Here is a 24,704-nt window from a genome sequence, read left to right on the forward strand (position 1 = left end):
TCTGTGGCCCCTTGGGATCTGTCGGTGGTTTTGGAGGCCTTGCAAGAGACTCTGTTTGAACTTTTTGCCTCTGCTGACCTTAAGTGGCTTTCCCTTAAGGTGCTATTCTTGCTGGCTATTGCTTCAGCTAGAAGGGTCTCGGACTTGGGTGCCTTATCCTGTAAGTCTCCCCATGTGATTTTTCTCTGTGACAGGGCGGTTCTTAGAACGCACCCAGGTTATTTACCCAAGGTGGTGTCTTCCTTCCACCTTAACCAGGAGATTGTGGTTCCGGCCTTTAATTCTCCTGAATTGTCTTCCAAAGAGCGATCTTTGGATGTGGTACAGGCTCTCCATATCTATGTAAAGAGAACCGTCTCCCTTAGGAAGACTGATTCTCTTTTTGTACTTTTTGGTTTTCACAAACGTGGCTGGCCTTCTTCCAAGCAGATACTGGCCAGATGGATTAGAATGGTGATTGCACATGCTTATGTACAGGCTGGTCGTCTGGCTCCTGCTACCATCAAAGCCCATTCTACTCGGTCGGTTGGACCTTCTTGGGCCGCCCACCGTGGTGCGACCCTTGAACAATTGTGCAAGATGGCTACGTGGTCTTCAGTGAACACATTCATAAGGTTCTATGCCTTTGATACATCCACCTCCCAGGATGCTTCCTTTGGACGCTGGGTTCTTGTGCCCGCTACAGTGCGTCCCCCTCCCATAAGGAACTACTTTAGGACATCCCCGATGTTATTCCCTGTGGAACACCAGTGTACCCTGCAGTAGAAAACAAGATTTATGGTAAGAACTTACCGTTGATAAATCTCTTTCTGCGAGGTACACTGGGCTCCACAGGGCGCCCACCCTGACACACTTAGCTTCTTTGGGTTGGTGTGGAATTAGCCGCTGACACCCTCTCCTGTGGTGAGTATGTGGTGTAATTGGCTACGAGCGATTGTCGTCTCTAGTACCTGCTACTGCATTGGGCTGGGTAACGAAACTGAGCTCCTGTGCACGGGGTTATAGAGGAGGCGGCGCTGTGCATCTTGGGAACAGTCAAAGCTTTGAGCCTGTTGGTGCCTCAGATCAAGATCCTACTCTACACTCCGATGTTAATCCTTGTGGAGCCCAGTGTACCTCGCAGAAAGAGATTTAACAAATCTCCTTTTTTCCCTCCAATATCTACACTCACTACCCCATAATGACAACGTGAAAAAAAGTTTTACATAAGTATTCCCTGCCTTTGCCATGAAGCTCAAAATTGAGCTCAGGTGCATCCTGTTTCCACTGATCATCCTTTAGATGTTCAGTAAGTTCTTACCATAAATTTTTGGGGTTTTTTATTTTTTATTTTTTTTAGGTAGAACGTCTGTCTGATATTAAAACAGAAGATACAGAGGGAGAAGAAGAGACGTATGTGACTGGTATAAAGGCAGAAGATATAGAGGGAGAAGAAGAGACGTATGTGACTGATATAAAGGCAGAAGATATAGAGGGAGAAGAAGAGACGTATGTGACTGATATAAAGTCAGAAGATATAGAGGGAGAAGAGACGTATGTGACTGATATAAAGGCAGAAAATATAGAGGGAGAAGAAGAGACGTGTGTGAGGGGTGATCAGCAATGTAAGGAGGAGGAGATCCCTACAGATATCGGCACAGGTGAGTAATAAACACTTATTACAGAAAAGAGTCACAGATTCTCCTTGCTCAGTCACTACAGCAATCTCTTTTCCTACACACTCCTCTGTCAGTACAGACTAATGAGGGAAATGTATCTGCCCAGTGGAGGAGCCTTCATCCCCTATTATACTTCTGCTCTCCCCTCACATCATGTCACTGTGTGTTACAAGCCCAGATATCTGACCAGTCTCCTCCACACACTCTCTGGTGTATCTCATACATCAGGAGACATCAGCCCCTATTATACTCCTGCTCTCCCCTCACATCATGTCACTGTGTGTTACCAGTCCAGAGATCTGACCAGTCTCCTCCCCACACTCTCTGGTGTATCTCATACATCAGGAGCCATCAGCCCCTATTATACTCCTGCTCTCCCCCTCACATCATGTCACTGTGTGTTACAAGCCCAGATATCTGACCAGTCTCCTCCACACACTCTCTGGTGTATCTCATACATCAGGAGCCATCAGCCCCTATTATACTCCTGCTCTCCCCCTCACATCATGTCACTGTGTGTTACAAGCCCAGATATCTGACCAGTCTCCTCCACACACTCTCTGGTGTATCTCATACATCAGGAGACATCAGCCCCTATTATACTCCTGCTCTCCACCTCACATCATGTCACTGTGTGTTACCAGTCCAGAGATCTGACCAGTCTCCACCCCACACTCTCTGGTGTATCTCATACATCTGGAGCCATCAGTCCCTATTATACTCCTGCTCTCCCCTCACATCATGTCACTGTGTGTTACCAGTCCAGAGATCTGACCAGTCTCCTCCCCACACTCTCTGGTGTATCTCATACATCAGGAGCCATCAGCCCCTATTATACTCCTGCTCTCCCCCTCACATCATGTCACTGTGTGTTACCAGCCCAGAGATCTGACCAGTCTCCTCCCCACACTCTCTGGTGTATCTCATACATCAGGAGCCATCAGCCCCTATTATACTCCTGCTCTCCCCCTCACATCATGTCACTGTGTGTTACCAGCCCAGAGATCTGACCAGTCTCCTCCCCACACTCTCTGGTGTATCTCATACATCAGGAGCCATCAGCCCCTATTATACTCCTGCTCTCCCCCTCACATCATGTCACTGTGTGTTACCAGCCCAGAGATCTGACCAGTCTCCTCCCCACACTCTCTGGTGTATCTCATACATCAGGAGCCATCAGCCCCTATTATACTCCTGCTCTCCCCCTCACATCATGTCACTGTGTGTTACCAGCCCAGAGATCTGACCAGTCTCCTCCCCACACTCTCTGGTGTATCTCATACATCAGGAGCCATCAGCCCCTATTATACTCCTGCTCTCCCCCTCACATCATGTCACTGTGTGTTACCAGCCCAGAGATCTGACCAGTCTCCTCCCCACACTCCCTGGTGTATCTCATACATCAGGAGACATCAGCCCCTATTATACTCCTGCTCTCCCCCTCACATCATGTCACTGTGTGTTACAAGCCCAGATATCTGACCAGTCTCCTCCACACACTCTCTGGTGTATCTCATACATCAGGAGACATCAGCCCCTATTATACTCCTGCTCTCCACCTCACATCATGTCACTGTGTGTTACCAGTCCAGAGATCTGACCAGTCTCCACCCCACACTCTCTGGTGTATCTCATACATCTGGAGCAATCAGTCCCTATTATACTCCTGCTCTCCCCTCACATCATGTCACTGTGTGTTACCAGCCCAGAGATCTGACCAGTCTCCTCCCCACACTCTCTGGTGTATCTCATACATCAGGAGACATCAGCCCCTATTATACTCCTGCTCTCCCCTCACATCATGTCACTGTGTGTTACCAGTCCAGAGATCTGACCAGTCTCCTCCCCACACTCTCTGGTGTATCTCATACATCAGGAGCCATCAGCCCCTATTATACTCCTGCTCTCCCCCTCACATCATGTCACTGTGTGTTACCAGCCCAGAGATCTGACCAGTCTCCTCCCCACACTCTCTGGTGTATCTCATACATCAGGAGCCATCAGCCCCTATTATACTCTTGCTCTCCTCGTCACATCATGTCACTGTGTGTCACCAGCAGCAGTCCCTCTGCCTATGGTATTACATGCCCTGAGAGTTAGCACACGCCATTCATTAAGAGTTTAATAGTGTGGGCTGGCTCCTCCCTCTATGCCTCTCCTACCAGACTCAGTTTAGAAAATGTGCCCGGAGGAGCTGGTCACAGCTAGGGGAGCTCTACAGAGCTTTCCTGGTAAAAGTTTGTTAGAGTTTATTTTTTTTACAAAGGAAAAAAGCCTGCTCCCGCTGGCTCCCAGAACCAGAAGCCTGCTTCTGATACCCCTAAGTCCTCCACATGACGGTGGACGACTAGGCCTGGAGGAAGGTCAGGTGAGGGCGAGACTCCGGCATTTCAGTCACATCTGGGTGACGTCTGGCCTGCACCCCTGGGTACTGGATACAGTGTCCAGAGGGTACAGACTGGAGTTTCAAACTCCCCCACTTCAAATTAGTGGTGTCCAGGGTCATTGTTCCAGTTCCACCTCATCAGTGGAACAATGGTTACTATTCGAACCTTTTCGTGGTACCCGAAGCAGGCTGGTTCAGTACCGCCAATTCTGAACTTAAAATCTTTGAATCCCTACCTCAGGGAGTTCAAATTCAAGACGGTGTCTCTGAGAGCTGTCATCTCAGGTCTGACGGAGGGGGACTTCCTGGTGTCCCTGGACATCAAGGATGCGTACCTCCACATTCCCATCTGGTCTCCGCATCGGGCATATCTCGGGTTTGCACTGTTGGACGATCACTATCAGTTTCAGGCGCTGCAGTTTGTCCTCTCCACAGCACCGAAGATCTTCACCAAGCTGATGGTGGAGATGAGGGTTCTCCTGCGCAAGCAAGGGGTGAACATAATTCCGTATCTGGACGATCTCCTGATCATTGCTCTCACGACACATCTGCTCAAGGAGCACGGTTGGATCCTGAACCTCCCGAAGTCTCATCTGGAGTCGACAAGGAGGCTGTCTTTCCTGGGAATGATCCTAGACACGTATGTGCAGAGGGTGTTTCTGCCTGTGGAGAAAGCATTGATGATTCAATCAGTGGTGCGGGATGTCTTAAAGCCTACCTTGGTCTCGGTTCATTAGTGCATCCGCCTTCTGGGGAAGATGATTGCCTCCTACGAGGCTCTATAATACGGAAGGTTTCATGCTCGATCCTTTCAGCTGGACCTCTTGGACCAGTGGTCGGGTTCTCACCTACACGTGCACCAGAGGATCAGTCTGTCTCCGAAAGCCAGGATTTCGCTCCTCTGGTGGATACAACTGCCTCACCTTCTGGAAGGCCGAAGGTTCGGAGTTCAGTACTGGATCCTTCTAACCACAGATGCAAGTCTAAGAGGTTGGGGAGCAGTCACTCTGGGGGAAACCTTTCAAGGACGGTGGTCGGATCAAGAATCCTTTCTCCCGATAAACATTCTGGAGCTAAGAGCCGTGTACAACGGCCTTTTGCAAGCAGCACACCTTCTACAGGATCTGGCTGTTCAGGTGCAGTCGGACAACGTGTCCACAGTGGCCTACATAAACAGACAGGGCGGAACAAAGAGCAGGGCTGCCATGTCAGAGGTGTCAAAAATCCTCCTCTGGGCAGAAAGGCACGCAGTGGCGATGTCAGCAATGTTCATTCTAGGTGTAGACAACTGGGAAGCAGACTTCCTCAGCAGACACAATCTCCATCCAGGAGAGTGGGCCCTCCATCTGGAGGTGTTTGAGGAGGTAACCGGTTGGTGGGGGTTTCCTCACATACACATGAGGGCCTCCCGCCTCAACAAGAAGCTGCGGAGGTACTGTACCAGATCGAGAGACCCACAGGCGGTGGCCGCTCTGGTAACACCGTGGGTGTTCACGTCGGTGTACGTGTTCCCTCCACTTCCTCTGATACCAAAAGTTCTTCAACTGGTAAGAAGAACAAAGGTTCTGGCAGTCCTCATTGCCCTGGACTAGCCAAGGAGGGCTTGGTACGCGGATCTACTGGATCTTCTGCTGGAAGATCTAAGGCCGTTACCTCTTCGGGAGGATCTGCTACTGCAGGAGCCGTTCGCTTATCAAGACTTACCACAGCTACGTTTGACGGCATGGCGATTGAACGCCAGAACTTAGCTCGGAAGGGTATCCCGAGTGAGGTCATTCCTACCCTGATACAGGCTAGGAAGGGGGTAATGTCTAAACATTACCATCGCATTTGGAAAAAATATGTTTCTTGGTGTGAGTCCATGAAGTTTCCTGCGGTGGAGTTTCAACAGGGGTGGATATGGGACTGAGATTGGGCTCCATCAAGGTCCAGATCTCTGGTTTGTCCATCTTCTTACAAAAACAATTGGCTGTCCTCCCCGAGGTTCAGACCTTTTTGAAAGGGGTTCTGCACATCCAACCTTCCTTTGTGGCGCCAACGCCACCCTGGGATCTTGATTTGGTGTTGCAGTTCCTGCAATCTGCTTGGTTTGAGCCTCTACAGGAGGCTGATCTCAAGTTTCTCACGTGGAAAGCGGTCACTTTGTTGGCTTTGGCTTCTGCACGACACGTGTTGGAATTGGGGGCTTTATCTTGTAAAAGCCCCTATCTGATCTTCCATGAAGACAGGGCGGAACTTAGGACTCGTCCACAGTTCCTGCCTAAGGTTGTGTCAGCTTTCCATATCGACTAACCTATTGTGGTACCAGTGGCTACTGACTCCTCAATTGCTTCAAAGGCCTTGGATGTAGTGAGGACTTTGAAGATTTATGTGAAGAGGACGGCTCGTCATAGGAAAAGTGACTCTGTTTGTCCTCTATGATCCCAAGAAAATTGGGTGTCCTGCTTCTAAGCAGTTGATTTCACGCTGGATCAGGTTCACTATCCAGCATGCTTATTCCACGGCAGGATTGCTGTGTCCAAAATCTGTAAAGGCCCACTCTACTCGTAAAGTGGGCTTTTCCTGGGTGGCTGCTTGGGGTGTCTCAGCTGTACAACTCTGCCCCGGGCAGCTACTTGGTCTGGGTCGAACACGTTTTCCAAGTTTTACAAGTTCGATACTTTGGCCTCTGATGACCTCAAGTTTGGTCAAGCAGTGTTGCAGGAGCCTCCGCGCTCTCCCTCCCGTACTGGGAGCTTTGGTACATCCCCATGGTACCTACCGGTAAATCCTTTTCTCGTAGTCCGTAGAGGATGCTGGGCGCCCGCTCAGCGATGCGTTTTCCTGCATTGGTCTTCTAGTTCAGTACGGCCTGGTTCCTAGGTAAGCTCTGCATTATTTACGGTTTCAGCTGTTGCTGAGTTGTTCCGGCATGTTGGCTGGATTTACCTGTTGTATGAGCTGGTATGAATCTCGCCACTATCTGTGTAATTCCTTCTCTCGAAGTATGTCGTCTCCTCGGGCACAGTTTCTAGACTGAGTCTGGTAGAAGGAGCATAGAGCGAGGAGCCAGCCCACACTATTAAACTCTTAAAGTGCCAATGGCTCCTGGTGGACCTGTCTATACCCCATGGTACTAATATGGACTCCAGCATCCTCTACGGACTACGAAAAAAGGATTTACCGGTAGGTAACCAAAATCCTATTTCTCGTATGGTGCAGCTGCTTGCTGGGGTGGAGGTTCGGGGTTCCTTATGCCATGTGACACAATGCTTATGAAATATCTGATACAGCCCCTGTCATGTATCCACATGCTCCTGTAACAGCCGGCCTCAGGGAATTGGCTAATGAACGGCTCCTGTGACTGAGTTGGCAGCATCTGAGTCTTGCTACCGTCGCCTTAGGTATATAATACATTTATAGAGCTTGTGTATGGGAACCAGCATTGAGGATCCTGCACATTCCCTGCTGATTACCCGTCCCCTGGCACTTGGATGACGACCTTCTCTGGCTTCTGATCCATGGCCTTAAGGGCACACCAATGGTTCCTAATGGAAGTATGTTCACGTTCACGTCTAAGGAGGAGGACAGGGCCTCTTGCATAAATCTGGTGCCTTCAGCATCCATTAATATATAATCCTGCAATCTCCAAGGTGGTAAAGGAGGAGTAGCGGGAAAAGGCGACCAGGACCCTATCAGAGGGGTGTGATCAGACCCTGAAATTGCTGTTTGTAGAAAAATTCAAGTCACCAAGTTCTGGGACACAATGTGATAAATATGGAGACTGACACAGGACATATTAAAAAGTATAATCATTTATTTCTGCAACAGGATACATTGGTTTCCACAGGGAAAACATCGGGGTGTAGAGTGGATCTTGTTCCAGAGGCACCAACAGGCTAAAGCCTAAGGCTGTCCCAGGATGCATTGGGGCCTCCTCCAGGCACTGAGAGCTCAGTTTTGAGTTGGTGCCTGCAGCAGCAGGTCACTAACAGGAGGGCTGCGCTGGGCAGCCCTGAAAAGCTTTTCTAAGAAGATTTCTTCAACTGGGCTGTCAGCTCTGTATGTCATGGAGACACTTCAGCGCTGCAGCTCCATCACCTCCCAAGTGGCGTTGCATACTCCCGCAGCCTGTTCCCGGGTACTTGAGGCGGAGACGCTCTGGCTTTAGGCACACGGTCGTAGACCGCTCTCCTGGATCACGTGGCTGCTGTGGGGAGTAGGTAAGAGGGTCCTCCAGGTGGGACCCACCATTAAATCGCGTTTTGTCCACGACCTAGGGAGACGAGTCACAGTGCTGGCGTGGACACTGTTACCGAACATGGACCCCACTAGACCGCCACGGCGTAGGAGTACAGGTCGGGTGTATTAACGCTCCATTTAATAAGGCTCTGTAGTACCGGTGGTGGAAGTCCAGCATAGGGGAACCGGTGCTTGACCTGTAGCCCCTCACCCGGCCCAGGGCGCCATCTCCACATATATTTCCCACCCTGGAGCTGTCTCACACACTCCCTCACTCCCTGACTGAGACGCTGGGCGCCATCTTCTAAGTATAGGCTGCGGATGGTCTCCTGGACTGCAGGGCAAGGTCTCCCTTGTAAAGCCGCCTGTATACAGCGCTGTGACTTTACAAACACTTGAGTATTCTACATGTCTCTATACAGACAGCGTTAGTTAAGAAAGAGTATACCTATTACAGGATATCTTGTGCGAGTATTCTGATATATACCTATGGTCTAGAACCGCACTGTGTTTTATATATATATTTAAACCCCGCTGTCTCCTGAACTGGTTATTCGCTGAGTGCCGCACCTTTAGATTCTTATTCTTCGTTATTTGTGCGGGCACTGCTGCTATTGTGCTGCGTTCACCTGGAGTGTCAGACCGCTTTCTGTATGTATGTGTGGGTGTGTGTGTGTGTGTGTATATATATATATATATATATATATATATATATATAATACAAAAATATCCTTATCTTGCGCTCGCAGAACCAGCAGCACTACAGGCGAGACCTCCGTTGCCGGATCTCAGACAAACATAAGATAGAAAACACAAATCCTGAGCGCGCTCTGTTTGATGTATAGATATAGCATAAGTCCTTCCAAGTAGGTGTATCTTATACTATGGATAATTGGATTTCTTGGGTTCCTGCAGTGGATAACCCCTCACCAGAAAGTCACCCAAACAAATGTCCCAGAATAAAATATTTAATACAAAAAGAATTCATAAAAGTCTTTGACATGAGAATTTTTTACAACAGGTTATACATGGATTTTGATAACTCTGACAGCAGAATCCAGTAGGTAGATGTAGACACTCCCTCACCTTAGCAAGGTGTGCGCTTGGCGAAGGGAGTAATTTTCCTAACTGGAATACTGACTAATGACTGATAAACCCAACGCGTTTCGTCAGTTTGACTTCATCAGGGGTAACAGAAATATATTTTTGTATTGGAGCACCTATACACTATAATTCTGCATACAGAATATTATGATCAACCTTTAGATAATTAAACTCATTGCATAAAAAAGAGGTAATATTCCTTTAAAAATTGACTTCATGGACAGACTTTACTATGTCCGGCTGAACATATAGATTAGTTCGGTACACTCGGTTAAAATACCTATTTTTTAAAAGTGCAATAGTGTATCAATTGGTATATCCAGAAACAGAGTCAGTAAATGCTATAAGCACTGGAACTCCCACATAGGACCCACAATTGTATCCAGAGGATTTCTCAGGCTGCAACCATGTGTGTCGTTTTCATGAGTTTTCAGAATCTCCTACACACATGGTTGCAGCCTGAGAAATTCTCTGGATACAATTGTGGGTCCTATGTGGGAGTTCCAGTGCTTATAGCATTTACTGACTCTGTTTCTGGATATACCAATTGATACACTATTGCACTTTCACATACTATTGGATTTATTTGCAGGTATTATGCTCTGTCTGGCTTCATCGTACTAAACCGCTCTGTTGCTGCATTTGGTATAATGTCTAATGAGAAGGGCAGTAAGTCTGTGGACTCTCCTGCCTCATGCAGAGCATGCGCCAAAGATTTACCAGAGGGGGGAATCTGTGTATGATGGTCTGTGTACTGTGTCATACATCTCCCAGTCAGTCTGCAGCGCCTGTAACCAATCAGGAGCCACGCTGGGCTGCGTTCACAGCCCTACTGGGTACTCTAGTGCACAGGTTCTCAAACTTGATCCTCAGGACCCCAAACAGTTCATGTTTTTCAGGTCTCCGCACAAAATCGCAAGTGAAATAATCAGCTCAACCTGTGGATGTTTTCAAATGTGTCAGTGAGTAATGACTACACCTGTGTTCCTGCTAGGTGACCTGCAAAATGTGAACTGTGTGGGGTCCTGAGGACCGAGTTTGAGAAGCACTGCTCTAGTGGAATGCATTATGACCCCTATGGGACCACCAGTGCCCTACAGATACAAATTGTCCCTATGGTTAATCCGCATTGGGCGGACAAGTTGTCGAACCAGTTGCAGCTGTTAAATCAGTCTTTGGGCAGACAAAAATCTACTCCAGGCCACTTCCGTGTCTCTGGGTCATCTAAGCGGGCTGCTTCCTCCTCACAATCCACAAATCTCTCAGATGTTTCATCTGAAAAGGAGGAGGATCATACTGTCCTGTCCGACACTGAATCAGGCGTTTCTGATGAGGATTCTCCATTGCCAGTTGATGTCCCTGACCTAGTGGTTGCTCTTAAGCAGATCCTTCAAATCACAGATGATGTGGATTCCACTAATGTAACTAAGAAAACTGATATGTTTAAACGGCAGAAGGTGGCTAAAAATCTATCACCCCATTCTGACCATCTGGTGGACATCAGGCAGGAGCCCTGGTGTAATCCAGGGAAGAAATTCCCTCTGTCTAAACGGGCATTAGCTCGCTATCCTCTCCCTGCAGAGTTATGTAACAAGTGGGAAAATTCACCGCCGGTGGATTCTCATGTCACCCGCCTAGTGGTGTCATCCACTCTGCCTGTCACCACTGTCACTTTACTGAAGGAACCGACAGATAAGCGTGTGGAGGGATGTCTGAAATATATCTACTCCGTGACAGGTGCTGTACATAGACCCACTATTGCTGCATCCCGGGCTGCTAGAGGTATTGAGGCATGGGGTTCAGGCATTAGAGGAAGAGCTGCCGAGTATATATCTGACAAGGCCAGACGATACCTGTCTCACATTACCACCGCCTCCTATTACATTCAGGAGGCGTCCTCTGAGGCGGGTGTGTTGGCTACCAAGGCGTCAACTACGTCTGTCCTGGCTCGCCATATTCTGTGGTTGAGGCCATGGAAGGTGGACATAGACACCAAAAAGACCTTAGAGGTATTCCCATTTCAGGGGGACATTTTGTTTGGGGAAGACCTATATAAAATCGTGTCTGAACTGGCGGATGCTAAGACTGCCTTTCTCCCAAATACTAATCCTTCTGCACAGAAGGCAAAAGGTACCACTTTTCGTTCCTTTTGGCCTCAAGGGAAAGCGAAGGGTCAGACATACCCAAGACAATCTCGTGCTCCCAAAACCACTAAGCCCAAGACAAAACAGTCCTGGGCGGCCCGTCAGGGTGGGAGGCTGACTTCTGCAATTCACCCAGGTCTCGTTAAATACCTCTTCAGACACATGTGTGCGAGAAGTTGTCTCTCACGGGTACGCAGTCATCCCTTCGTATCAGTTGAAGGTGCAAGCTCTGCAGCAGGTTGTGAGTTCTCTCCTGGATACAGGAGTGGTTGTGCCAGAGAGGCAGTGGTTACTACTCGACCCTGCTTCTAGTTCCGAGACCCAATGTGTCTTTCTGGCCTATTCTCAACATCAAATCACTTAACAGGTTTGTGATAGTGTCCAAGTTCCGTATGGAAACACTGCGTTCAATTGTACTGGCGATGGAACCCAGAGACTATAGGCTATCTCTAGATATTCAGGATGTGTACCTGCATATACCTATTGCCAAGTCACATCAGCAGTATCAGCGGCTTGCTATTGGAAACCTACACTATCAGTTCCAGGCTCTGCCATTTGGACTTGCTATGGCCCCTCAGATCTTCACCAAGGTCATGGCCGTAATGATGGGACAACTCCGTCTCCAGGGAGTCAGGATCCTGCCGTATCTAGACGACTTGCTGATCCTGGCAAATTCCTACGATGTCCTCTTTGGTCATCTCCAACTGACAGTAAGCTTCCTACAAGCCCACAAGTGGCTCATCAGTTGGAAGAAATCGGCGGTGCAAGTACTTGGCCTAATGGTGTCGGCATTCGACACAGTGGACTACGCTCAATTCCATTCCTGCCCTCTGCAGAGGTTAATCCTTTCCAAGTGGGATGGCCTACCTCATCGGATCAGACCTCACATGATCATTTTGACTCCGGAGGTTTGGCTGTCGCTGACCTGGTGGCTACAGGACCAGAGATAGAGCAGGGGCCCTCGCTTCTGGATCCCGGACTGGGTCCTGCTGACAACGGATGCCAGTCTGAGGGGTTGGGGAGCGATGTTGGAGCAACGCTCTTTTCAGGGTCGCTGGACCAAGGAGGAATCCCTACTCCCATTAAACATTCTGGAGTTGTGGGCGGTGTTTAATGCTTTAACTCTCGCCCTGCCTTTAGTGTTCATTCCAAGTGTCCTGACCTGGGAAGCGGACTTCCTCAGTCGCCAGGACGTACGGAGAATGGAATCTTCATCCAGAAGTCTCAACTACTAGTGGACATGTGGGGCCTATTAGATGTAGACCTGATGGCGACTCGACACAATCACAAGGTTATGGTCTTCGGATCAAGGACCAGGGATCCTCAAGCAGTGTTCGTGGACGCACTGGCTATTCCATGGAACTTTTGGCTGCCTTAGGTGTTCCCTCCAGTGTCACTCCTGCCCAGGGTACTACGGAAGTTCAAGCAAGAAGGAGGAATGCTAATTCTAGTCACTGCAGCGTGGCCCAGACGGCATTGGTTTTCATACCTGCAGGGTCTATCGACAGAGTGTCCTCCTCTACTTCCTCAGTGCCCTGACCTCGTACAGGGCCCTTGTCTCTACCCACACCTGGCCAGACTAGCTTTGACGGCATGGCTCTTGAAGCATCACTCCTGAGGACCAAAGGATTATCCAAGGCGGTTATACAAACTATGTTGAAGGCCCGAAAGCCGGCATCTGCCTGGATGTATCATAGGGTCTGGAATTCTAACTTCACATGGTGTGCTGTTAAGAATTTTGATGCATACAGATTCAGAACTTCCAGAATTGTGGGTCTTCTGCACCGAGGCCTGGACTTAGGCCTTTGCCTGGTCTCCCTCAAGGTTCACATATCTGCCTTGTCGGTATGGTTTCAGACAAAGATTGCGTCTATACCTGACGTTCATACATTCACTCAGGGTGGCTGAATCTATAACACACCCTATGTCCCTCCTGTGGCTCTAAGGGATCTGTCTGTTGTCCTGAATGCCCTGCAAGAGTCTCCATTTGAATCTCTTGAGTTGGTGGACCTTAAATGGCTCACGGCCAAGGTTCTATTTTTACTGGCTATTGCCTCTGCTAGGAGGGTGTCGGACTTAGGTGCATTGTCCTGTCGTCCACCCTTTCTGATATTTCATTGTGACCGGGCAGTTCTACGAACTCGTCCCAGTTATTTACCTAAGGTGGTGCCATCGTTTCACCTTAACCAAGAGATTGTGGTTCCGGACTTTCTCTTCTGAATTGTCCTCCAAAGAGCAGTCTTTGGATGTGGTAAGGGCTCTCTGTATCTACATGGAGAGGACTGCCTTTATCAGGAGGTCAGATACCCTTTTTGTGCTGTTTGGTTTCCACAAACATGGCTGGCCTGCGAATAAGTAAACCTTAGCCGGATGGATTAGAATGGTGATTGCACAAGCTTATGCGCAGGCTGGACTCCCAGCTCCTGCTGCTATTAAAGCCCATTCTACTCTGTCTGTTGGACCTTCTTGGGCGGCCCGCCGTGGCACGTCCACAGAACAATTGTGCAAGGCAGCTACGTGGTCCTCGGAGAACATGTTCATTAGGTTCTACACCTTTGATACTTCCGCCTCCCAGGATGCCTCCTTTGTATGCCAGGTTCTCATACATGCTAAGGCGCGTCCCCTCTCTTGAGGAACTGCTTTAGGACATCCCGATGTTAACTGTGGGACACAGTGTACCCTGCTGCAGAAAAGCAGAGTTATGGTAGAGCTACCATGGTTAACTTTCTGTGAGGTATACTGGATTCCACAGGCCGCCCACCCTGACGCACTTAGCTTCTTTGGGTTTGTATGGCATTAACCGATGGTCCCTTCTCCTGCCGTCAGAATGTGGTTCTATATGACTAACATCTGCCTTCTCTCTTGCCTGCTCCTGCATTAGGCTGGTTAACAAAACTGAGCTCTCAGTGCCTGGAGGCGGGGTTTATAGAGGTGGCCCTAATGCATCCTGGGACAGCCTAAAACTTTAGCCTGTTGGTGCTTCTCTGGTCCAAGATCCACTCTACACCACAAAGTTTCCCTGTGGAACCCAATGTACCTCGCAGAAAGAGAGTTAACCATGGTAAGTCTACCATGACTCTCCTTTTCTCTGATCCATCAGCACAAATGACTGATGTTATTGTTTATCTAGAATCTCCAATTCATACGATATGTTCCCCATTCATTGTTTTACATTGGTGCTGACATAGGACTTGGCGAGTCACTACATCTCCATTTATACTTCATGGTTAGTTACCAGTACAAGAGAGAGATATATCTAAGTCTTATTATAATATTACATTTGTTATTGTGAGTGTTCTCAGGAGGGTGGACACAATGATACAATATTATAAAGCCTTCATTAAAAGTTATGTTTTATTTCTCTAACGTTTTAGAGAATGCTGGGGACTCCGTAAGGACCATGGGGATAGACGGGCTCCGCAGGAGACATGGGCACCTCAAGAAAGACTTTAGGTCTGGGTGTGCACTGGCTCCTCCCTCCATGCCCCTCCTCCAGACCCCAGTTTTTTACTGTGCCCAGAGGAGATGGGTGCACTACAGGGAGCTCTCCTGAGCTTCCTGTCAAAGTATATTTATTAGGTTTTTTATTTTCAGGGAGCCTGCTGGCAACAGACTCCCTGCATCGAGGGACTGAGGGGAGAGAAACAGACCTACTTCTGTGAGTTTCAAGGCTCTGTTTCTTAGGCTACTGGACACCATTAGCTCCATAGGGATTGGTACGCAGGTCTCGCCCTCGCTGTCTGTCCCAGAGCCGCGCCGCCGTCCTCCTTGCAAAGCCGGAAGATAGAAGCCGGGTGAGTATGAGAAGAAAAGAAAACTTCAGAGGCGGCAGAAGACTTCATGATCTTCACTGAGGTAACGCACAGCAGTAAAGCTGTACGCCATTGCTCCCATACACCCCTCACACTGCGGTCACTGCCCTGGGCAGCAATAAAACCTCTCCAATTGGCAAAATAAGTATATACATGTACAGATGGGCACTGTACATGTATATAACAGAGCCCCCACCAGTTTTCAGGAATTTTGAGCGGGACAGAAGCCTGCCGCCGAGGGGGCGGGGCTTCTCCCTCAGCACTCACCAGCGCCATTTTTCTCCACAGCGCTGAGAGGAAGCTCCCTGGACTCTCCCCTGCTAATACACGGTGATAGAGGGGTTTTATGATGGGGGGTGGGCACAAAATTGGCGGATATAAAGTGTAAACAGCGGTACTGGGTAAACATTTTGTGTTTTTTCCTGGGTCATATAGCGCTGGCATAGTCTCTCTGTCTCTCCAAAGGGCCTGGTGGGGAAACTGTCTTCAGATAAAAGGTTCACTGTGTGTATGGTGTGTCGGTACGCGTGTGTCGACATGTCTGAGGTAGAAGGCTCACCTAGGGAGGAGGGGGAGTGCATGAATGTGAGGTCTCCGTCGGAGGTGCCGACACCTGACTGGATGGATATGTGGAATGTTTTAAGTGCTAGTGTGAACCTATTGCACAAAAGGTTAGACAAAGCTGAAGCTAAGGAACAGTCAGGGAGTCCACCCATGCCTGTCCCTATGTCGCCGAGACCTTCGGGGTCTCAAAAGCGCCCACTATCCCAAATAGGAGACACAGATACCGACACGGATTCTGACTCCAGTGTCGACTTTGATGATGCAAAGTTACAGCAAAAAGTGGCTAAATGTATTCGTTATATGATTATTGCAATAAAAGATGTTTTGCATATCACAGAGGCACCCCCTGTCCCTGACACGAGGGTACACATGTATAAGGGAAAGAAACCTGAGGTGACTTTTCCCGCCTCACATGAGTTAAACGAATTATGTGAAAAAGCTTGGGAATCTCCAGACAAAAAACTGCAGATTCCCAAAAGGATTCTTATGGCGTATCCTTTCCCGCCAACGGACAGGTTACGGTGGGAATCCTCCCCTAAGGTGGACAAAGCGTTGACACGCTTATTAAAAAAGGTAGCGCTACCATCCCAAGATACGGCTACCCTCAATGATCCTGCGGACCGCAAGCAGGAGGTTACCTTGAAGTCCATTTACACACATTCTGGTACATTACTCAGACCGGCAATTGCGTCGGCCTGAGTTTGTAGCGCTGTAGCAGCGTGGACAGATTCCTTATCAACGGAAATTGAGACCCTATATAAGGATACCATTTTATTGACCCAAGGGCATATAAAAGATGCTGTCATATATGAGAGATGCTCAAAGAGACATTAGTCTACTGGGTTCCAGAATAAACGCTATGTCTATTTCTGCTAGACAAGTCTTATGGACCCAGCAGTGGACGGGTGATGCCGACTCAAAGAGGCATATGGAGGTGTTGCCTTACAAGGGTGAGGAATTATTTGGGGAAGGTCTCTTGGACCTCATCTCCACAGCTACGGCAGGTAAATCAAATTTTTTGCCTTATATTCCCTCACAGCCGAAGAAAGCACTGCATTATCAAATGCAGTCCTTCAAATAAAAGCAAAAGAGTACGTGGATCGTCTTTTCTTGCCAGAGGTAAGGGCAGGGGAAAAAAGCTGCACAGCACAGCTAGTTCCCAGGAACAGAAGTCCTCCCTGGCCTCTGCAAAATCCACCGCATGATGCTGGGGCTCCGCTGAGGGAATCCGTCCCAGTGGGGGCACATCTTCGACTTTTCAACCACATCTGGGTTCACTCACAGGTGGATCCCTGGGCAATAGAAATTGTTTCTCAGGAATACGAGCTGGAATTCGAAGAGGTGCCTCCTTGACTGTTTTTCAAATCGGCTCTACCGACTTCTCCCCTAGAAAGTGAGATGGTGTTAAATCCTATTCACAAATTGTGTCTTCAACAAGTGGTGGTCGAGGTTCCCCTGCTTCGGAGAGGGCAGGGATACTACTCAACTCTGTTTGTAGTTCCGAAACCGGACGGTTCGGTCAGACCCATATTGAATTTAAAATCCCTGAATCTATACTTAAAACGGTTCAAGTTCAAGATGAAATCGCTCAGAGAGATCATCGCCAGCATGGAAGGGGGGAATTTTATGGTATCTCTGGACATAAAGGATGCATACCTTCATGTTTTTTTTAGAAGGCTGCAGGTTCGGCATTCAGGACTGGATCCTGGTGACCACGGACGCGAGCCTCAGAGGGTGGGGAGCAGTCACACAGGGAAGAAACTTCCATGGACTTTGGACAAGTCAAGAGACTTGTCTTCACATCAACATCCTGGAACTGAGGGCCATATACAACGCCCTACGTCAAGCGGAGAACTTAGGCGGTAGCAGTAGACGCCCTAGTGACACTGTGGGTTTTCCAATCGGTCTATCTGTTTCCTCCTCTTCCTCTCACCCTAAAAGCCCCTATCTGGTTTTCCATATGGATAGGGCAGAATTGCGGACCCGTCCTCAGTTCTTGTTTAAGGTGTTGTCATCTTTTCATATGAACCAACCTATTGTGGTGCCTGTGGCTACAAGATATTTGGAGGATTCAGAGTCCCTTGATGTAGTCTGGGCCTTAAAAATGTATGTGGCCAGAACGGCTAGAGTCATGAAAACAGAAGCACTGTTTGTACTATATGCAGCCAACAATGTTGGCGCCCCTGCTTCGAAGCAGACTATTGCTCGCTGGATCTGTAACACGATTCAGCAGGCGCATTCTACGGCTGGATTGCCGTTACCAAAGGCCCATTCCACTAGGAAGGTGGGCCCTTCTTGGGCGGCTTCCCGAGGGATCTCTGCACTACAACTGTGCCGAGCTGCTTCTTGGTCGGCTTCAAACACCTTTGCAAAGTTCTATAAGTTTGATACCCTGGCTGAGGAGGACCTAAGGTTTGCTCATTCGGTGCTGCAGAGTCATCCGCACTCTCCCGCTCCGTTTGGGAGCTTTGGTATAATCCCCATGGTCCTTACGGAGTCCCCAGCATCCTCTAGGACGTTAGAGAAAATAAGATTTTAAACCTACCGGTAAATCTTTTTCTCGTAGTCCGTAGAGGATGCTGGGCGCCCATCCCAGGTGCGGACTACTTCTGCGAGACTTGTATATAGTTTTGCTTCCATAAGGGTTATATTATAGTTTCATCAGGTTGGACTGATGCTACGTTGTTTTTTCATACTGTTAACTGTTTAATAGATACACAAGTTATACGCTGTGATTGGTGTGGCTGGTATGAATCTTACCCTTGGATTAACAAAAATCCTTTCCTCGTACTGTCCATCTCGTCTGGGCACAGTTTCTCTAACTGGGGTCTGGAGGAGGGGCATGGAGGGAGGAGCCAGTGCACACCCAGACCTAAAGTCTCTTGAGGTGCCCATGTCTCCTGCAGAGCCCGTCTATCCCCATGGTCCTTACGGAGTCCCCAGCATCCTCTACGGACTACGAGAAAAAGATTTACCGGTAGGTTTAAAATCTTCTTTATACACACAGACATTTACAATTAAGTGTCCCAGAGCGTTGTCTTCTCCTATTGTTTACAAGATTAATATTGTTACAGAAAATGTCACATTTCCATAATGTATTTTATTTCCAGCAGATGGACACACAAGCAGGAATATCTCAGAAGGACATCTAATGTTATCCCCGGGCTGTGACATAAAAGATAATGACAGTAGACAGGATTCTCCAGGGGCTAACCCCATTACCCCAATTATACATCCAGCTCTATCAGCTGGTCCCTCTGATCCTGGGAAATGTTCTCCTGATCACTCTGATATTGGTGCATCTGTTACAGCTCTGAGAGTAGATACAGAGTTTCTCTGTTCTATAGATGCCAAATGTTTTACACAGAACACAAAGCCTATTAACCCACAGACAGGTAAGGCAGGGGAGAGGCCATTTCCATGTTCTGAGTGTGGGAAATGTTTTACACAAAAATCACATCTCGTTACACATCAGAGAACTCACACAGGTGACAAGCCATTTTCTTGCTCTGAGTGTGGGAAATGTTTTACACGGAAAGCAAATCTTATTACACATCAGCGAAGTCACACAGGTGAGAAGCCATTGCGAAGTCACACAGGTGAGAAGCCATTTCCATGTTCTGAGTGTGGGAAATGTTTTGTACAGAAATCACACCTTGGTAGACATCAGCGAAGTCACACAGGTGAGAAGACATTTTCTTGCTCTGAGTGTGGGAAATATTTTACACGGAAAGCAGATCTTATTACACATCGGCGAAGTCACACAGGTGAGAGGCCATTTCCATGTCCTGAGTGTGGGAAATGTTTTACATACAAAACAACTCTTGTTGCACATAAGAAAAGTCACAAAGATACATCACCGTTTTCATGTTCTGAGTGTGGGAAATGTTTTACCGGGAAATCACACCTTGTTACACATCAGAGAAGTCACACAGGTGAGAAGCCATTTCCATGTTCTGCGTGTGGGAAATGTTTTGCACAGAAATCAAATCTTGTTCTACATCAGAGAAGTCACACAGGTGAGAAGCCATATTCTTGCTTCCAGTGTATGAAATGTTTTGCACACAAATCAAATCTTGTTCTACATCAGAGAAGTCACACAGGTGAGAAGCCATATTCTTGCTTTCAGTGTGGGAAATGTTTTACCTGGAAATTACAACTTGTTACACATCAGCAAAGTCACACAGGTGAGAAGCCATTTCCATGTTCTGAGTGTGGGAAATGTTTTACACGGAAAGCAGATCTTATTACACATCAGCGAAGTCACACAGGTGAGAAGCCATTTCCATGTTCTGAGTGTGGGAAATGTTTTGTACAGAAATCACACCTTGGTAGACATCAGCGAAGTCACACAGGCGAGAAGCCATTTTCTTGCTCTGAGTGTGGGAAATGTTTTACACGGAAAGCAGATCTTGTTCTACATCAGAGAACTCACACAGGTGAGAAGCCATTTTCTTGCTCTGAGTGTGGGAAATGTTTTACCTGGAAATTACAACTTGTTATACATCAGCGAAGTCACATAGGTGAGAAGCCATTTCCATGTTCTGAGTGTGGGAAATGTTTTACACGGAAAGCAGATCTTATTACGCATCAGCGAAGTCACACAGGTGAGAAGCCATTTCCATGTTCTGAGTGTGGGAAATGTTTTACACGGAAAGCAAGTCTTGTTATACATCAGCGAAGTCACACAGGGGAGAAGCCATTTCCATGTTCTGCGTGTGGGAAATGTTTTGTACACAAATCACATCTTGTTCTACATCAGAGAAGTCACACAGGTGAGAAGCCATTTTCTTGCTCTGAGTGTGGGAAGTGTTTTACAGCGAAATCAAGTCTTGTTTCACATCAGAGAAGTCACACAGGTGAGAGGCCATTTCCATACTCAGAAATAAATTAGCTCTTGTTGCACACAATAGACATCACTCAGGTGAGGAACCATTTTATTCTGGAATATACTTATCATTGCCATGTAATGTTCCGCGAGGTTCTTATCCTATCTTCTATGCTTTTTGCAATACACATGCTACCGCAGGGTGAAATAATCAGCTGTCATGCCCTCATCTACCACTGTTATACAGATGACCTGTCTTTTTTTTTCCGGGTACTGAGAACCCAATACCAATCCTAAATGTCTAGCTGAGCTCCAGGTGTGGGTGATGCCAGTTGGCTGTGACTCAGCCCTGGTGAAACAGGTCCTTATGATAGACGCTCACCAACAAAGGGCAGGGCTACAGCTCAGCTTTACCTACCAACCAGACTTGCGCTTGTGGGTACAGAGTTACATAATGCGGATCATGTGCAGAATCTTGGTGTCCTGGATGGGGGAGTGACACTTGAACATCAGGTATTAGCCACAATCAGATCCTCATCTGAGGAACATAGCCAGACTCCAGCACTTCTTTCCCTCAGAAGATCTACCTACAGTCATACATGTACTTGTATCATCACGCATAGACTACTGCAATGTCCTCTACCTGGGTCTCCCAGCAAAAGAATTGCTCCGCTTGTAGCTTGTACAGAATGCAGCAGCCAGGCTGTTACCTAACCAGCCCGTTCCTGCCACATAACACCCATTCTCTGCTCCCTTCACCGGCTGCCTGTAAGATGGTGACTCTGTTACATGATCTTACTGACTCTCCCAGCCCTACATGACCAGGGTCCATGGTACCAGAAGCAGCTTCTGTGTCCTTACTGCCCTGCTTACTTCCATCTGCAGATGAAGGACTGTTACCAGCAGTACCAAGAATCCCCATGCAGTGCTGAGATGTCAGGGGGGAGACAGGGTGGTGGCAGTAGTGGGGGGATACAGGGTGGTGGGAGACAGTGCAGTGGCAAGGGCTGCTGGAGGCAGTAAAGAGGTGTATGGGTCCCGCACAGAACCAGTTGATAATTAGACTTAATGATTATTATTCCTTATTTCTAATTAATCCCTTGTATGTGTTACTGTTATTTGCTGTGTCAGCCTTTATGTGTGTTCTGTGTAATAATCCTGAAAGTAGTGCTACTACCGATCTCATATCATTTGTAGTAACTTGCAAAAAATGAGGAAAAGATGAGATATGAGGTTTTCTCTGGAAGCTTATGGGGGTTAATCAGAGATGAACGCAGATGTGACATTACGCAGCCCCCCGGAAGATGGTCCTGGCCTGCGTTAGCCTCTCAGGGATGTCAGCGCAATGTGTGTGTCAGCACGGCTGCTGCCACCAACAGTAAACTGCTGCGGGCCGCTATTGCGGCTGGGTCTGAATGAGCCTCAGAGGCTGTTGTGCATAGAGTATTTTTTAAGTATCCAATATAGCCAAAATGTGTGTATTAAAGATATAAAATAAAGTAGATTAAAAGTAAAAGGTTTCCGGTGCGATTTTTGACTATGTCTGATTTTGACAGCTCATTTAAATAGTGGGATGATATCACACGGGGAGGGGGGGGGGGGGACGTATCTTTCCGTGTATATAGTTTTATCATTTGTTGGTTTAAAACCATTACGGTGCTTCACTTTGAGCAGATCCAGTGGCTCACCAGCGCTATTTTCCCTCTGCAGCTCTCACTGAACAGACTGACAGACAAGCAGCTCCTCCACAAGGACGCCAGATTACTTTAGTGGTACCAGAGGGTCATAGCAGGGGGGGAGCAGTATAGGAATACTAGTACCCTATTATGGGTATTTAGTCTGCGACCCAGCTAAGCTCAGCTTCAGCAAAAAGGTCGCTGTGAGGCCGGCTCCATCATACTCTGTGTCCCCCTAGAAGGGCGCTGTGTGGCTGGCTCCATCATACTCTGTGTCCCCCTAGAAGGGCTCTGTGTGGCCGGCTCCATCATACTCTGTGTCCCCCTAGAAGGGCTCTGTTTGGGTTAACTGGGCTTACATTTTCTCCTGTGTGTGTGTGTGTGTGTGTGTGTGTATACTTTCACATTACAGTGGCAGGCAAGGAGTGTGTTTGATGTACTGCAGAGTGTTTTCTTTTCCAGGGGGATCACTGCAATGTACTCAGGGTAGTGCACATTCTCTGACTAGTGGATCCGAGCCAGCATGGTTGGATTCTCTAAAAGGGATGATCTCAGATTTCTCTGGCTGGGTCCACAGGATTATCCACAGGATAACATTGGGATATTGTCGAGTGACAGCGAAAATGGCACCAACACGGTCACGAGCTTTCTGGCCTCCCAGGGTGCATTGGGGCCTCCACTATATAGTCCCGCCCACTGACTCAGATCAGTTTTTTGCTTGGTGCGGCAGGAAGCCGCATGGTCACAGGGCTGCTGTGAAAGCAGCCTCAAGTTTTCATTACTTTATTTTTATAGACTTACTGTTTTGGTTTGAGCGACTTCTCTTAACAGCGTCTTAAACGTGTATTAGAAAGAGTCGCTCCAACAACTCCCAACTGGGTCGCAACAGCGCTTACCTTCGCGGTACAGTGCTGTCTCGACGGGCGTCTGTGTCGGATGTTCTAGCAGGTCCAGCAGACGTTACCAGGCTGTGGCCGGAGCATGGGGAGACAGTGAGTATATGGACTTCCTCTTACTAGAGGGGTCAGGACACAGCTATGCTGATTTGGTGGAGACTACAAACAGCGTGTTGATGCGCCGAACATCTCGAGTGTGACAGCGCTACGCTCCGGGGATCATAGGCGCCAGGACTAGGTGAGGCCGCGATCCTGGGAGTTTAAGTCAACAGGGGGTTTCAGACGCTCTCCTGGCCGTCCCTCCTCCGAGTTCATGGCCAGTTCCCGCGGGTCTCTCGTTTCATGAACTGAATGACCTCACTTCCGGCTCAGACGCTACCACGAGGGTACTCGGTCGCAGCTTAGACGCTGCGGTTGTGTACACTGGATATAAACCCGCCCAGACCGAGTCGCAGGCCTTTAGTGTCTGCATGCACGTGGAGTCGCTCAGCGTCCGTGTCCGTTGGTGAGCGTCCGTGTCCGTTATCAGTTACCAAGAGCGGCAGTGTACACCAGTAGCGTCTGAATCCACTCAGCGTCTTTCGAGCGTCTTTGCTTGGATATGGAAGTGTGGTGAGTCTCCCTGTATCCCGCTCCCTGGAGGCAGGGTATACAGTACTAAAAATTCCTTCTACTTCTTAGTGTGCACTGTTAATTTTTAGTACCTATTGCATATGAGACCTGTATATTACTGTGTTTTCTGCATGTTATGTTGAAAAAGAACCAGTTTAAAACAGAAGTACAATTTTCCTACTTATGTATAAGTTATTATGGATGTTGTATTCTCATATGACAATGTCTAATGCTTTAACATGTGACTGACTGCTAGTATGTGTGCTGACTTTTCTGTGTAATGTCAGTCCTGTTCTGACCCTCAAATCAGGTGCACTGTGGTCAGATTGATTTCACCTCTATATACTGATTATAGGGTGTGGTTCAGTCACAAAATTGTGTAGTTAATATCAGAAAAAATGTCTGTGAGCGGCAAAAGTGATGAGGAGAATTTGTCAAGCACTCCTACAGCCCTAACATGCTTATCTTGTAAGTCAGGGGTAATTGATATGATTCAATTGGTCACTTATGAGGGTTTGTGTGCAAACTGTTAAGCTTTTCAGCGAAGTAAAAAGCAGGAGTTAGTTCAACCTCCAGTAGAGCCACCATGGAATATGTTCACAAAGACTCTGTCTTCAATAGCGGACAGGTTAGCTCCGGTAGCACCACCTCAAGGGTTAGGTTACACTATGAACCCATACATGCAGCTCCCTTCCTATGGTTTGGTTCCAGTAGCTTCTACAAGCAACCAAGGGGTAGGTAAGACTAAGACAGATACGTCTGTATGGCAGACTACACAAGAGGATACATCGGATGATGATGCG

General features: G+C 48.0%; 1 protein-coding gene across 3 annotated transcripts in view; it reads left to right on the forward strand.

Moving 5' to 3' along the window:
• Window positions 1-22,233, forward strand: part of LOC134988365 (oocyte zinc finger protein XlCOF6-like) — a 32,491-nt gene extending 10,258 nt beyond the window's left edge. For 2 of the 3 annotated variants that reach the window (XM_063950544.1, XM_063950543.1), the window contains exons 5-6: window positions 1,340-1,640; window positions 19,000-22,233. In XM_063950544.1, the coding sequence (XP_063806614.1) occupies window positions 1,340-1,640; window positions 19,000-20,783 (2,085 nt within the window). In that variant the 3' untranslated portion in view covers window positions 20,784-22,233. The remainder of the gene's footprint in view (window positions 1-1,339; window positions 1,641-18,999) is intronic. The other variant, XM_063950545.1, reaches the window with a different exon arrangement.
• Window positions 22,234-24,704: the final 2,471 nt, after the last annotated feature.

Source organism: Pseudophryne corroboree, unplaced genomic scaffold (assembly GCF_028390025.1).
Source record: "Pseudophryne corroboree isolate aPseCor3 unplaced genomic scaffold, aPseCor3.hap2 scaffold_1056, whole genome shotgun sequence".
Taxonomy (NCBI): Eukaryota; Metazoa; Chordata; class Amphibia; order Anura; family Myobatrachidae; genus Pseudophryne; species Pseudophryne corroboree.